The 15,827-nt window shown below is 50.9% G+C and overlaps 1 protein-coding gene across 1 annotated transcript in view; it reads left to right on the plus strand.

The window, feature by feature from the left end:
* The window catches only part of LOC144146085 (uncharacterized), a 96,730-nt gene that overhangs the window by 45,788 nt on the left and 35,115 nt on the right, over positions 1–15,827 (plus strand). The window contains 6 exon segments of the mRNA XM_077678024.1: positions 2,843–2,915; positions 2,990–3,220; positions 4,691–4,784; positions 4,857–5,003; positions 5,077–5,170; positions 5,265–5,412. Coding sequence (XP_077534150.1) covers positions 2,843–2,915; positions 2,990–3,220; positions 4,691–4,784; positions 4,857–5,003; positions 5,077–5,170; positions 5,265–5,412 — 787 coding nt within the window.

Genomic DNA, 15,827 nt, shown 5'->3' on the forward strand with positions numbered 1-15,827 from the left:
AGGCACTATACAGGAGAGGCCCCTAGCACCCCAATGCATTGCGAAAAGTGTGGAGGAAGTCGCATGATTTTTCTTGAGCCCATGGACAATGTTGCTTACTTGTTTACTACTGCGGCGCCCAAATTTGGGCGAATAGAACGGACAAATTTTTAAGGCGCTTGGTATGTGGCTGCTTCGCTACGCTTGCAAACCAGCGCAGTCGCTATGACAAACGTTTTCAGATTAGGCCAGTTTGAAAACTCTGCCGTCCGAGGCGTCTGCGTTCGCCATCGCGTGAGCCTGTTGCTATGACGACGACAAACGCTACTTTCCCAGGCTTAAGAGCTGAAAAATCGTCCTATCTCAAAAACAAAGGCTGTTTTTCGATTGAAACTTTGGGTGAGGGTTAGAATGGGCAAATTGAAGGCGAAATCAACAGCTTAGAAAATGACATCGCACCGAGGAATTAGCGACGAAGCTGTTTTCGCTTGGAAGCGGGAGGGCAGGGCGACGCCATGTTAGTCAAATCAAACCGGAGACAGCAAAGGATGATGGGATAGAGTGCTGGGCTCCGTGGGCTCAAGTCATGGCGGGACTCGGCTTCACAAATGTGACGTCAGGGCCTCTCCTAACCTTTTCTTTCCTCCATGGGTACACTCGTGGTTTCCTCGTGGAGTTTATCGCAACGTTGTTATCGCCGCGGCTTTCCCGGAAGGCTGTCACCAGCATGAGTAAAAGTACTTTGAACAGTTATCTAGTGATATAACTTGAGGCATGGCCTCTGGAATTTGCAGCTGCTCGAAGTAAGACGAACGACCCCTTCGCACACCCTTCGCCTCAGTAGTTTTTTTTATTATTATTTTTTTTGCGCGAGTACGCAGTTACTGTGGTGATTGAAGTCTAATTTTTCAGGACCTGCACGAACCGAGAACCGCGACGACGCGAGCTTTCGCGCGAAGGGCTCTTCTGTGATACTGAGCGCATGCGCACGCTCCTCTAGAGTGTTGCGGCGGCCGCTATCACTTTCCTTTAAAACAGTTGCGTGCAGCGCGCCACTCAGCCGCCGTACTCGTTCACGCACCGATGAGGCTCGACTCGACCGCGAAAGCAGGCGTCTTGATGGGATGCCGTGCCCGCTTTCGCCTTCGCGTCTATTACGGAATGAGGCGTCGTGAAATCGCCATCTTCATTCGCTGCCTGCCTTTGCCTGCCTATGATGCCTGCCTTCTCGGTCGACGCGGCGGCGGCAGCTTGCTGCAAATACAGCATCATAATGTACGGCGCCCGTCTTCGTGTTGGGGAATATCGATGCGAGACGATGCGCGCTCGGCGAGCGCCGCTCGGGTAGGGCACGTTCACGACGCCTGATTTCATGGTTGCGGTGACGGCGGCAGCGGGGCGGCGCACTGCACGCGATTGTTTTAGCTCGAAACTACAGTAGAATCTCGATGATACGAATCTCGCGGGACCGCGAAAAATATTCGTATCATCCGAAATTCGTATGAACCAACATAGACCAAAAAATTGAGCGCTGAAAAAAAGTTTTCGTTTATTTCTTTTCTTTCTTTCGCGTGAACAAATACATGATTTTTTCTGCTTTTTTTAAACCCCCACGTCACAAAGCAGTCCTTTCTGGAGCGCGTAACGCTTCGCCTAGCTTCGCGCTTGTCTCCTCACTCCCGGTGTCCAAGCTCGCTACACGCCGCAACAGTCAAGCGTGAACCGCATGGTGCGTTTTTGAACGCGATTCGCACGCCTTGGCTTTGCGCGCGCTGTATTTTCAAGGCCACATTGACGACTTCGCGCCCGCGGTATCTCCTACCTCATTCAGAAAAAGACGCTGACGACTTGCGAAACGCTCGAGACAGCCCGCTGGCTCCGCCCGAGATGTTTAGGCTTAGCACTCCGGCAGATATTTTATGGGGGCTTTCACTAGCGGCGTCGATGGTGTTTTATAGTACCGTTTTAGCCAACGTTATCAGCTCCTTTACTGCACAAGAAACTTCGTGTCTGCCTTGAGCGGCATTTTAAAGAGCGGCTAGAAGCAGTCGCTCACGCGGCCGTGCCACTTCGCGGCCGAAGCCGCCGCCATGTTGCCGCCGCCGGCCGCGGCGCGCGCAGCGTGCGAGAGGTTTCGCGGCGCGCATGGGGCGTGCGGGGCGCGTTTTCGCGAGCAGAAAACAACAGCCCGGCCGTTTCTGGAGAAAGAAGAGTGACAAATGGGGAGAGAGAGCCGTCACTTGCTTGTTCGGCAGTCGGGCGCCTCGCCGGCTCGTTCGTATCATCCGCCGGGCCGCGCAGGTCCGTTCGTAACAGCCGAAATGTTTGCCATTGCAAACAATGCAATTTTGCCGGGACTTTTCAGAAATTCGTATCATCCCGAAATTCGTATCACCCAGAATCGTATCATCGAGATTCTACTGTACTTTACCAAAAAATTTAAAAAAGCAGCCACTGTTAGTAACATAGTGTTGATTATTATACAAATAAAGGCCAAAAAGTCGCTACATTTAAAGGAATTGGCAAAAGGCAGGTTTCAGTCCCGAGTAAAGGGTAATATCAACGTGCCAGCTTGTAATTAATTTATTGCGCTCCTTCTAAATAATTCTGGCCAATTCTATTTTTCATGCAGTTTTTGGATTAGTTGCTCTTAAAAGTGCGCTCAGTCGCATCATTTAAGGCCGTCAGTGTGCTCCAAAAGTGCTCCGAAGTAACCCCTAAATTGCTCCAAACCTGCTCCAAAATGGGATTTTTGCTGCTCCAAAGCTGCTCCAAAATAAGACTTTTGCTGCTCCCGTGCCTGCTCCAAAAAGCTAGACCCTGCTTCCACCCCTGACCTCTTCTCTGCCGTTCCTCTGCCCAGGCTCCCCAAGCTTTTCCTCTGCGAGTTCTGCCTCAAGTACATGAAGAGCCGAAGCATTCTGTCAAGGCACATGGTGAGTGTGCGTGCTGCTGGAGGGCCCGTGATGCCCAAGCATGCGGGCGTCACTGTTTTGTTTTGTTTGTGCAGCACAAGTGCACCTGGTTCCACCCGCCAGCGACTGAGATCTACCGCAAGGGCGAGGTGTCGGTCTTCGAAGTGGATGGCAATGTGAGCAAGATCTACTGCCAGAACCTGTGCTTGCTGGCCAAGCTCTTTCTGGACCACAAGACCCTCTACTACGACGTGGAGCCTTTTCTCTTCTACGTGCTCACCAAGAATGACGCCAAGGGCTGCCACCTGGTGGGCTATTTTTCAAAGGTGCGTGAGCCTTTGCATCATCGCAGTGGGTTGTGAGCAGGGCCTTGTCATGCTTTTTTTTTTTTTTTTTTTTTTTATACACACACGCACGCGCACACACACGGACAGACATGCAGTGTGTTTCAGCTAACTTTAGCCAGAGTTTAAAAATATGCCGATGTACTTCAAGATGATGCGACCAAATGCATATTGCTCACTTTTGCATGTAGTGTGTCATGCTGTCTTTTGTATTTTGCCTAATTAGATAATTAGTAAAATTTAATTACCCATCTTCCAAACCAACGAATCTAGGCAAAAAATTTCAATCAGAAAGTTGCAGAGTGGTTTGCGAAACGTCCGAATAAACAGTTTCCATCTGTCTATTAGTGTTTTTCAGCTTGCTGAGGATGCCCGCGAAACACAAACACACACCACGTGACATGCCGGCAAGTCTTCACTTTGCCATTCTCATCCCTAACTTATTCACTACAATGACGGGAAGTTCTTTTCAGTTTATAAATTTTACTCACGGTAGTGTTCCACTTCAGCTTACATACACCAATGTTAACATGCACTCAATTCATGCAAGGCTTACACGTGTAAGGCTTTTTGCACAGCTTCAGTGTGGTGCAAAAAAGCCAACCCAAGGGGGCAAGTTGCATGCAGTGAAGCTTTGTTAAGTTTGCTTATCAAGCGGAGAGCCAACTTTTATTGTGCTGTATTCGTAAGGTTCTATACTTCACACTAATGCATCTGCTTGATGCAAAGAGGCCTTGTTAAACAGTTCAATATTACCCACAAGCCTACTACAGAAGCCATCTGTGCCATGGCAGTTTTGTAGGGACCCAGAAAATCGTGTAAGGTCTTGGATCTGTTTTGCGACATTGTGAGCATTGGATTGTTTTTCTGTATGTGCCGGCTGAGCCATTTGTAGGCAAATATGCGCTGTGCGAGCAAATTTGATACTTTAAATTGTGCGGTGTTACCTATGTGCAGGTGTGTAGGCCTGCTCCACTGCCATTTCTAAAAAACGAATAGTAATTTTTAATCATTTTGTTTTAGTATTATTTTGGTGGGATGTAGTGGAAGCTGTCTGTACTAATGAAGTGCTTCAGGTTAAGGTCTTTGTTTAAAAACAATTTTTTTGGTTGCATTGGCTGCATCGTTGCAGCATGTACACAAGGGTGAGAGAAGATACTCGCTGGGCTGATTGAATTGCAGGATTTTGCTGCCACTTGTAGAATCTGTGACTACTGTTAGCTGCAGCTCTCTCCTATTGAAGAGATGCAGCCAGATCTTAATTAATGTGCCTTAATTTACAAAATGTGGTAGCATCTTGGGTCTTCAGTACTCCGATGGCCTTCAAACCGTCAGCGGTGTTGTTTAATTGGCCAAATGAGTTAAAGTGCCCGGGGTAAATTATTGTTCCTTGTTGTCTTATCCTGGCACTGATGCGAGTACTGCTGTGTTCTCTTTACTGATTACTTTTAGGAGAAGCACTGTCAGCAGAGGTACAACGTGTCGTGTATCATGACCATGCCGCAGTACCAGAGGCAGGGGTTTGGACGCTTTCTCATTGACTTTAGTGAGTGGCTCCCCTTTTCTTCACCGCTGTCTTTGGTGGGCAGTGTGCTTAGCAAGTGTGCCACCCTTGCAGGCTACCTGCTGTCTCGGAAGGAGGGGTTGACTGGGACGCCCGAGAAACCCCTCTCTGACCTGGGCCGCATCAGCTACATGTCCTACTGGAAAAGCATTCTCCTCGAGTTCCTTTACAATTATAAAGAGCGGCACATCTCCATCCAGTGTAAGCTTCCCTCGGCTCTCCCCCCTTTGGTCGGCTGGGCACACACACGAGCACGCTTCTGTCCTCCTCCTAGGTCTGTCCTCGGCTACGGGTCTGAACATCCACGACATTGCGACCACTTTGCAGCATCTCAACATGCTCAAGAGGCACCCTACCGAGAGAAACCGGTAACAGCAGTGTTGTGGGCACCTTGGGGACTCTCGGTGTCACTGCCGCATAGCAGCAGTTCACAATCCTGTTCTTTCTTTTCTTCTGTTGCAGCATAATCATCAACATTGACGAGAAGATGCTCAACGATCACATGGCCAAGGTTCAATCTGGGAAGGACCGAAGGATTGTCTTGGACCCTGAGTGTCTTCGCTGGACCCCCCTGGTCACTCAGCCCCAGTTCCGGGATGAAGAGCACGAGGTTTGCTTGCCTTGCCTCGTCTCTGTACGCGGGACACGTGCACGCACACACGCTAAAATCTTGGGAGTCTGGGAGGTGTGTCAGAAGTGGCAGCCTGCAGTGAATCCGTAACAATGCAAGCAGAGTCAAATTGTGTCGAGCCTAAGGAAGGTAGTGCAATAAGCAGGTCAAGTGTCATGGTGAGTTTGAAACATCAGCAAAGCCGGCATTGGTACAATGGAGTATATGGGTGAGTCCCTGTACACTCTGGGAAAAATTCTATTGTAGTTCATACGGTCAAACCGGCAATAATGAAATCTCACGACTAGGAAATTCTTGCGGCAAAGAAATATTTTCGGATCCCTGCCAAATGACCATAGAAGCCCATGTATTTCATATCTCTGACATGGGAAGAAACCTCAAGGCACAAGCTCACGACAAAAGACGACGATACGACTGTGACAAAACGACGACAAGTCGGCAACAAAATGTTTTTGGACAATGATCATCCCGCATTAATAAAATTCGCTGCAAGTCCGGTTGGCATTTTATGTACCCATTTAAGGGTAACAGTGTCCGGAAAGTGCTCAAACGCATTTTTTGCAGACTCAAATTGCCTTAACTTCTGCCGCAGTGCGCTTGCATGGCTGTCACCATTATTGTTTGCAGAAAAGACCGTGAAGCAGGTGGCCATGGAGGTAGCCTTGCAGCGACATTACCAGGAAGCGACGAGGTTATCCTCCGTGCCTCTGAATTGTCAGGTCATGAATGGTCAGGGTGGTGACTCATGACACAGCTTCAGCTAGGCTAGCTACCGCTGAGCAGTGTGTGTGGCGATCGACACATTTGCTTTTAACAAGGTGCCTCCGCCTGCCCAAAAGCGGAAGTTGTTATTGCCACAAGATAGGGCAGCCATCACTGCCCTATGACGGGGTGCAGCTCGCTCTCTACCGTTTTGATAGGCAAGGCTGCCACTCTAAATAGCGCACCTGTGCGAAACAAGACTCAGTTACGGTCCTTCCTGGCGTCAACAAAGCAGTGCTCACGGGGTTTTGTGAACAGAATTGGAACAAGGTGCCACTGGCAAAATTTGTCTGCAGAAGAAGGTGGACTTCGCTTGCATGCTTGGGCATGCACAGTGTCTACGACCAAGGAGAAAAACGGGTAGAGAAGGCAAGCCAGCAGCAAGTTTGGATGCGTTTGATGTGATCTGGTCGTTCTCAGGCATGCACGACAACTAGTAGCAATGAACTACTACTTGTAGTGTGAGAGCTGACCTGTGAAGTCGGTGCAAGGTAAGGCTCGCAAAGTAATACAGTGTACGCCCGTTACAACGGACCTTCTTTAACGGGGAAAAAAACGTCCGCAGTAGCCGAAGTATGCAGTATCCGGGGGGGGGGGGGGGGGGGTATGAGCCCTAATGGGGGTACTTTGACCGATATTGCATATACATAGTACATACACTTTGTTCTTTCTACACGCCTGCAGCACATCTGCACAGTGTTCGCACGAGAGGAAAGAATCGCGTAAACACCGTTTCCAAAGCTTAGCACCGGCACTTGGAAAAGGCCTAACGCATGCAGTCAAGCGTGTAAAGACTGATGATAAACTGAGCAAATAAAGCAAGACTATAACTAGGCACGGGAGGTACTACAAACGTATGGGGCCCGTAAAGGCAGTCCATAAAGGGGAGGGCAGTCCTGGTCTGGCAACCATGGGGACGAAGCGAGAAAAAAAAAAACCCGGGCTCGAGCCCGAGCCCGCGGCGCGAGCGTGCAGGGGTTTGTAACCAGAGTGGGCTGACAGATCCGCTGCCTTTACGGATGATGCGAGCTAATCAACAGAGGGCAGTACTGGTCTGGCAACCATGGTAGCCCCGCGAAAAAAAATGGTGGGAAAATTGGCGGGTACGCCAGCCGAAATGCTACCCTGGTTCCTTTGTTTGCTGTTCGCTGATGCCGCCTGCCAGGCAGGTGCCGCCGAACATTGTTTGTCGACTTTTCGTCGCATATTCGCTCCATGTGTTCTGGATAGCAGTCGCTTTTAAGGTATATTTGGCTCCACATCGCTAGATGGGGTTCAACTACAGGAATATATTATCTTTATTCTTTGATGTGTTGTAGACCCGCAACCATGTAAAGATTTCGGTGGCCAAAATGGTTTTTGGCCACTTCAAATCGAAATTTAAATTCTTTCCTTCTTAGAGTATGGCTCATGCCATTTCACACGGGCACATACGAGCTCAGTCTCAAACTTGCACATTTGTCTGAACCCAGATGGGCCCAAGTGAAAGGACTTACGAGTCAACCGACCATCCGCTGCGGTGGCTCAGTTTGGTTAAAGGAGCCATGAAGACAAAATACAAGTTTGTTTTATTCAAAAGATTTCGTGTTTTATAGTGCCCTCAGTGCTTGTCCGGATACAAACGATGCTTTATTCACTGAGAAATTAATCAATTTAAGTTAAAATTTTGATTTTCCCGTTAAATCGTGTGGTTTCGTGGTCTGCAATGATGCAGGAACCGACCGCTCTGCAGCCTAGGGTGCCTTAATTCACGCGTCCGCCGTACGGGGTGGAGACACGTATACGCTGGCGCCGCCATTTTGGGTCACTCGCTCGCTGTCGAAGCAAGTCATTGTATCAAAACCGTGCTAAAATTATCGCCACAACGCGGTTTACTGGCGAAGTTTGAATCATCTTATCTGTTTCGCGTTGCTGGGTCTCGTGGGAAACGAAAAGAACAACGCGTTGAGCACGTTGACCCAATTGTGGCGGCACGGGACCATTCAAAGGGTGTCTCCACCCTGTACGGTGACGCTGGCATCGAGGTAGCCACGGCAGCATTCGCGCGTTTGTTTGTGTTACTGAACCTAGATGGCGCCACCCTACCGTGACAAGCCGTATTTAAACCTGGCTTGTTTTTGTTCTGGGAGAAAATAATCGTTTTGTGAAACATAGTGCTCGCTCGGCAAATATGGTCACGTAAGACACCGTTGCTTGCTTCAATCGACCAAGGTCATCCGAGACAACCCCAAAGCCCTGCAGTGCTGTGCAGCTAAACCAATCATAGTGTGCGCAGTACGCATCAGTACTTCTTTGTTTACTGTGCTTTCGTAACTTCCACTGTTTTTCCTACCATTCTTATTGCTTTAAAAAGAATGTGCCCTAAATTTAAGCACAAATAGCTCGTTCTGCAAGCTTATAAGCTCAGCCTAATTTGCGTTTGCTTTTGCCGGCCTCCTCCAATCGCAGAGCAGGCTGGTATGACATCACAGGTTCTGTTGCGGGAAATGAGCGAGTGGGTCGCATGGCCATTCCCTTTTTTCTTAATTATGTAGCTTATTTGAGCGAAGTTTACATTACAACTGGTGTCAATATGATTCTAACGAGGTCGTCTTTTGAATGAACCAAACTTGTGTTTTGTCTTCATGACTCCCTTAAGGCATTGTGCTGCTGAGTCCAAAGAACGCGAGTTTGACCCCAGCCGTGGTGGAATAAAAGCAAGAAAATGAAAAAGGCTGTGTGTTGAGATTTTGGCACACGGTAAAGATCCCCAAGTGGTCAAAATTAATCCAGAGCCCTTTACTACAGCACTTCTCGTAGCCCAAGTGTAGCTGCGCCTTGTAAAACCCATAAAATTTCAGTCAGCGCACCAACCTGTGCTCATGAGTTGATGTTTTTGTATGACACAGCTGGAAAGCAGGTCCTAAATGTCAATTGTCATTTCAGTAGCTTTTGGGGGACTAATTTATCGGCTGCTCATGTATGCCCAAATAAAGCGTTATGGGGGCTTTAGATGCAGGGTGTAATTTTAGTAGAGCTTACAGTAATAAACTCATGTCTTATAACTTTAATGTTAAGAGGGCATGAGTAGGGGCTAGTTGGTGCTGCATAGCTGGGGTGTCAAGCGCTTAAACTTGGGACAGTAACAACAGGGACCAGTAAGACAACGAAACAGACAAAGCACATTAAACCAGTCATATGCCTGTGACTTTGTGCACCGATTGTGAAGCTAGAGCTAATGTGCAAATTTGTGTCTAGTCTGCAAATGGGAAGCATTTGCTTTTTGGCAAGCAATATTTACAAGGTCTCATGCCTACAAGAACATTGCAGGCACATTGCCACTGCTTCCGATTGCCACAAACCGTGCTTTTGTGAATTGCTTTGTTTATGTTCCGTTTCCGGTGCCTGGCCACTCACCGTTATATTGTCCTGTACTGTACTGAAAGCGACACATCTATTTCCACCTCCTGGCCTTAGGCCCCGCCCGCAATCTTGCTTGATAGGGAAAGAGTGTAAACATCTTTGTAACTTACCCTAATGTTTCTGGAATGATCCACAGTGCTCTTGATTTGATTGCATGTTTCTGGAAACAGTTGCTCTCCAAGATAAATGCGTTTTGACCAAATGCCCTGGCATTCGATTCTCCAATGCGCGTGCAAGTCGCTTTGACTGCTTCTTTGGCATTCGGGCTTTTGTTACAGTTATTGCAGAGCACAAGTCTGCTGCTATAAGTTTTAATATCTGCAAGAACCTTGCATCGTCCTTGGGGACGTGCCACTGTGGTCTTTACTTTTGCATAACACTGACCCCGAAAACATACGTGCTACGGGGTGGTGGCCGTCTGCTTGATCATTAAATCTTGGGTTTACCTCATGACCTCCCAAGAATCTGGGGTAGGACATGCGGTATAGCAGCCCTGGCAACCAAACTGCCTGGCCCGGAACAACGCTTCTTACATTCGGCGTGTCAGAACTTGTAGTTGCAACCGTTGCAATGTTTTTGAGCATATGGCTCAAGTCGGCTTTGTTTCATATAGCTTTGCATTTCTGGGCAGCTTTGTGGAAAGAAGGCTTGTTATTCTTTTGCAATATCTGTCTTTAACTAATAACCTGTGGTAGCTGCGTCTCATGAAATAAGGTTCTCATTAGTGCCACGTATGTAAGGTATACTAAAATTGTGTAACACTTTTGGGGCAACGGGGGATTAATGCTTATCTTCGTTTGTCCCCTCGTCTGTATTCATACTGCCGCGAACCATACATTGGGTTTGTTTATTTGTGTTTTGCTTTTACCGCCCGGCTGCGCCGGTCTGTGTTATCTCTGCGCCAAGGGAAACGCGTGTTCCATTCTTTCTTTCTGTGCCGCATGTGTTATCTGTCGTGATAGGGAGAGCATTCCGATCTAACGTGAACAGCCCAGAATAATCTTCTTGGATCTACTATGTTCTCGATGTGAATCGACGTTTCGAGAACCACGCGCGCCGAAAGATAAAAAGCCTGCAGTGCGGACGCCGGAGCATTCGATTCTGTGACGCTCGCTGACGCAAGTCACTTTGTTGACCGCTGCTTCGCCGCCTCTGTATTCTTTTGAGTTGTTAGGGGAGCACAAGTTCGCTCCAATAAACTTGTTTCTCCTGCAAGACAACTGCGTCGTCCTTGGCTTCGTGACATCTGGTGGAGGTGCTGGGTACGCACCCTTCATGCCCACTACAACCTCGAAAAGCCGCCAAGCCAGTCCAACAAGAGCCAGCCCCCGCCTGCAAGATTTACCGCCCGAGTTCGGTTTGATGCCAGAAGGGCCCAAGAAAAAGAACGCTGCAACCAACGCCATGGTACAAGAAACAACGTCGCCAATCATGCTGCAGCAGCCCCGGGAACCGCCATCGTTCCGGGGAGCCCCCGCTGAAGATCCAGAGGAATGGTTGGAGAAGCTGGAGCGCGTGCGGATCTTCAACAGGTGGGACGATGAAGAAACCTTCCGGCATGTTTTCTTTTACTTGGAGGATGCAGCCCGAACTTGGTTTGAAAACCACGAGAGCGCCTTGACCGACTGGACGCAATTCAAAAGCGAGTTCCTTAAGACCTTCACGACCGTGGTGAGAAAAGAACGAGCTGCGATTTTACTGGAAACTCGAACGCAACACCCGAACGAAGGAGTCGTAATCTTCGTCGAGGAAATGAAGCGACTTTTCCGCCGTGCGGACCCAGGAATGACGGAAGAAAAGAAACTACGGTTTCTGATGCGAGGTGTGAAGCAAGAACTCTTCGCGTGCCTTGTTCGCAACCCCCCCAAGACCGTGTCCGAATTCGCGTCTGAGGCCGCCGCGATGGAGAAGACGCTCGAAATCCGAACGAGGCAGTACGACCGCCCAATCAATGCGCTGGTTTCGGAGACGCTTTGTGCCAGCGCTATCAACTCCGACTCACTACGTGACACTATCCGCGAAATAGTGAGGGAGGAGCTGCGGAAATTGCTCCCGACGCCGCCGCAACCACAAGTCGCTTCTCTTACCGACGTCATTAGAGAAGAAGTGCAGCAAGCGCTGGAAACTTCAACGACGCCAGTAGCACCTCGCGAGCCGCAAGCCATGACGTACGCGGCTGCTGTACATCGCCCTCGCCCACCTGCACCCTATCGTCACGAGGCTCCGTACCGTCGTCCTCTCTCGCCGGCCCGACCACCTGCGGCGCAACCCCCTGCCCCAAGGAAGACCGACGTGTGGCGAACGTCCGACAATCGTCCGCTGTGCTACCACTGCGGAGAGGCCGACCACGTCTACCGTCGCTGCCCCTACAGGAGGCTCGGTTTGCGAGGGTTCTCCGTCGACGCACCCCGCCCCCGAACTGGCCAGCGCCCATCGGAGATCGAAGAGTACCTGTCCAACACCAGCCGTCGACCAGCCCGTTTCAACCGTTCGCCGTCACCCTACCCATACCAGTCGCCGAACCGCCGTAGCAATGCTGAGTTCTCACGTGGAAGGTCCCCCAGCCCACGCGGGGGAAACTAAAAGATGCAACTTCTGGAGGTAAAGTTGCACGATCGCGGAAAAATGAAAACCCTCCAACGACGCAACGACTCGCGGAAGACAGTGACTCACAACATGCCCTCATCCCGACGACCCGACCCAGACCTGACGAGACTCCCGTACACGACGACAGCTATACGCCGCCACGCGCACCCGACCGCACCGAGACGTCCGCTGAGAAGACGATGACAACGACGACGCACAGTGCCCGACCGTCAACACGCACAAGCCGAGATGCGACGCCCCGACGCACCCGGAACTCGAGGAAGGCGGCATCCGACGTCAAGGTGTCCATCGACGGCTTTGATGTAGTCGCCCTCGTAGACACGGGAGCCGACTACTCCGTGTTGAGCGGACCATTTGCGTCTAAACTGAAGAAAGTTATGACCAGATGGGACGGTCCGCACATACGCACAGCAGGAGGCCACCTCGTGACGCCAAGTGGAACGTGCACATCGCGCGTCACCATAGACGGCACGACGTACCCTGCGGTGTTCGTCGTTTTGCCCAACTGCTCTCGCGACGTAATTCTCGGAATGAACTTTTTGACGGACAACGGCGCAATAATCGATCTGCAGACGAAGTCGATAACTTTTTCCTCCGACCACTCCATGACGCCGGAATCGAACCCCGAAATCCGTGCAGCTGTAAGGATCGCCGATGATCACGTCACCCTGCCACCCCGCGCAAGCTTGATGGTCGCAGTCTACTGTGAAGATGCTGCTCCTGACGTCGACGCTATCGTAGACACCGATCAAAGGGTGCTTCTCAACCGTGGTGTGTCGGTCGCAAGAGGCATTGCGCGCTTCAAGGAACACCAATCCCACATTTTGGTTACGAATTTCACCGAGGAGTACCAGCATTTAAACAAGGGCGCGGCAATTGCATTCCTCGAAGAAGCGCAAGAAGCAAGTGACGTGATCGCGGTCGCCGACTTTGAGCGCACACCCGTTGAAACCTTCAAGCTCCCGCAGCCTTTCGACGTGAATCCGGCGCTACCGCAAGAACAACGGAACAAGTTATCGGCTTTGCTGCGTCGCTATAGCGAATGTTTTTCGTCGAGCGCAAAACTACGTCAGACCCCTCTAGCGAAGCACCGAATAATAACCGAAGATGGAGCCCGACCCACCCGACAGTCACCGTACCGCGTCTCTTCACACGAACGGGAAGCCATCCGGACTCAAGTCGACGACATGCTCAGCGACGACATTATACAGCCCTCGAAAAGCCCCTCGGCTGCGCCCGTCGTACTCGTAAAGAAAAAAGACGGCACATTAAGGTTTTGTGTTGACTACCGGCGACTGAACAAAATCACGAAAAAGGACGTGTACCCCCTCCCCCGAATCGACGATGCCCTCGACCACCTCTGCCACGCGAAGTACTTCTCATCGATGGACCTGAAGACCGGCTACTGGCAAATTGAAGTGGACGAGAGAGACCGAGAGAAGACTGCATTTATAACCCCAGACGGCCTATACGAGTTCAAGGTGATGCCGTTTGGGCTGTGCACAGCACCAGCGACGTTTCAAAGAGTCATGGACACTGTGCTAGCTGGCCTTAAGTGGCACACCTGCCTCGTATACCTCGACGACGTAGTGTTATTCGCCCGGACTTTCGACGAACACCTTGCAAGGTTGGAGTCTGTACTCGAGGCCATTCGTACGTCGGGGTTGACGCTGAAGCCTGAAAAGTGCCGTTTCGCATACGAGGAACTCAAGTTCTTGGGCCACGTCGTCAACGCCGCGGGAGTCCTACCTGACCCGGCAAAAACTTCAGCCATTGCGAACTTCCCAAGGCCGAAAGACAAGAAGGGCGTGCGAAGATTTCTCGGGCTGTGCGCATACTACCGGCGCTTCGTCGCAAACTTCGCACGCATTGCAGAGCCACTCACGCGCTTGACGAAAGATAGCACCCCTTTTAGCTGGGAAAACGACCAAGAAAAAGCATTCTGCGAGCTGCAAAAACGCCTGCAAAGACCACCCGTGCTCGCTCATTTCGACGAAAATGCCGAAACGGAAATGCACACGGACGCCAGTGATATAGGCTTGGGTGCCGTCCTTGTCCAAAAGCAAAGCGGCTGCGAAAGGGTAATCGCCTATGCCAGCCGTGGTCTGTCGAAGGAGGAGAAAAACTATTCTGCCTCTGAGAAAGAGTGCCTGGCTATTATATGGGCGATTTCAAAATTTCGCCCATACGTGTATGGAAGGCCATTCAAGGTTGTAACAGACCACCATGCGCTGTGTTGGCTCGCCAATTTGAAGGACCCCTCTGGCCGTCTTGGGCGGTGGAGCTTGCGCCTGCAGGAGTTCGACGTTACAGTCGTTTATAAATCCGGCAGAAAACACTCCGACGCCGACTGCCTGTCCCGCGCCCCCGTCGACCCACCACCACAAGACCCTGACGAAGACAGCGCGTTCTTCGGGATCGTGACGGAGAGCGACCTAGCCGCCCAGCAGCGTGCCGACCCCGACTTACGCGTCATAATCGAGTACCTCGAGGGATGCAACGTTGCCGTTCCTAGGACCTTCAAACGCAGCTTATCAGCATTCAGCCTGAGAAACTCCGTCCTCGTGAAGAAGAATTTCAGCACCGCAACAAGAGCGAATTACCTTCTCGTCATCCCCACGGACCTTCGTGACGAAATTTTGGAAGCGTGCCACGACGACCCGTCTTCCGGACATCTCGGCACAGCGCGCACTATTGGAAAAATCAAGGCGAGGTACTACTGGCCCGGCCTTACCTCTGACGTCACCCACTACGTCCGGAGCTGTCGTGACTGCCAACGACGAAAAACGCCGCCGACAAGACCCGCCGGACTTCTGCAACCGATCGCCGTCCCATCGAGACCATTTCAACAGATTGGAATGGACCTTTTAGGCCCGTTCCCTACGTCACGATCACAGAACAAGTGGATTGTCGTAGCGACAGACTACATGACGCGCTACGCAGAGACCGCCGCTCTTCCGAGGGGGACTGCACAAGAAGTGGCAAAGTTCTTTATAAGCCAAGTTGTGCTGCGACATGGAGCCCCGGAAGTCCTAATCACCGACCGCGGAACGGCATTTACTGCGGAGCTGATGCAAGGAGTATTACGCTACAGCATCACCGAAGAACGACGGCGTACCACCCCCAAACGAACGGACTAACAGAACGTCTGAACAAGACAATCGCAGATATGCTGTCAATGTACGTTGACGTTGAACATAAGACTTGGGACGAAGTGCTCCCGTATGTCACGTTTGCGTACAACACGGCTATCCAGGAGACGACGCAGCTGACGCCGTTCGAGCTTGTCTACGGTAGAAGGCCGACTACGATGCTCGACGCCATGCTTCCGCATGTAGAAGACGACGACCTCAACGCCGACGTCCACGGATATCTTCAACGTGCGGAGGAGGCCCGCCAGCTCGCTCGAGTTCGTATAACGGACCAGCAGCTGGTGGATGCGGGCCGCTACAACCTCCGACGCCGAGACGCCGAGTACCAACCAGGGGATCGTGTGTGGGTTTGGACTCCCATCCGACGACGCGGACTCAGTGAGAAGCTCCTGCGACGGTATTTTGGACCCTACAAGATTCTACGACGTGTTGGCCAACTTACCTACGAAGTGATCCCCGATGGTGACTCCG

This window comes from Haemaphysalis longicornis, unplaced genomic scaffold, assembly GCF_048455015.1.
Source record: "Haemaphysalis longicornis isolate Haplotype H1 unplaced genomic scaffold, Haemaphysalis longicornis Haplotype H1 scaffold_1, whole genome shotgun sequence".
Lineage (NCBI taxonomy): Eukaryota > Metazoa > Arthropoda > Arachnida > Ixodida > Ixodidae > Haemaphysalis > Haemaphysalis longicornis.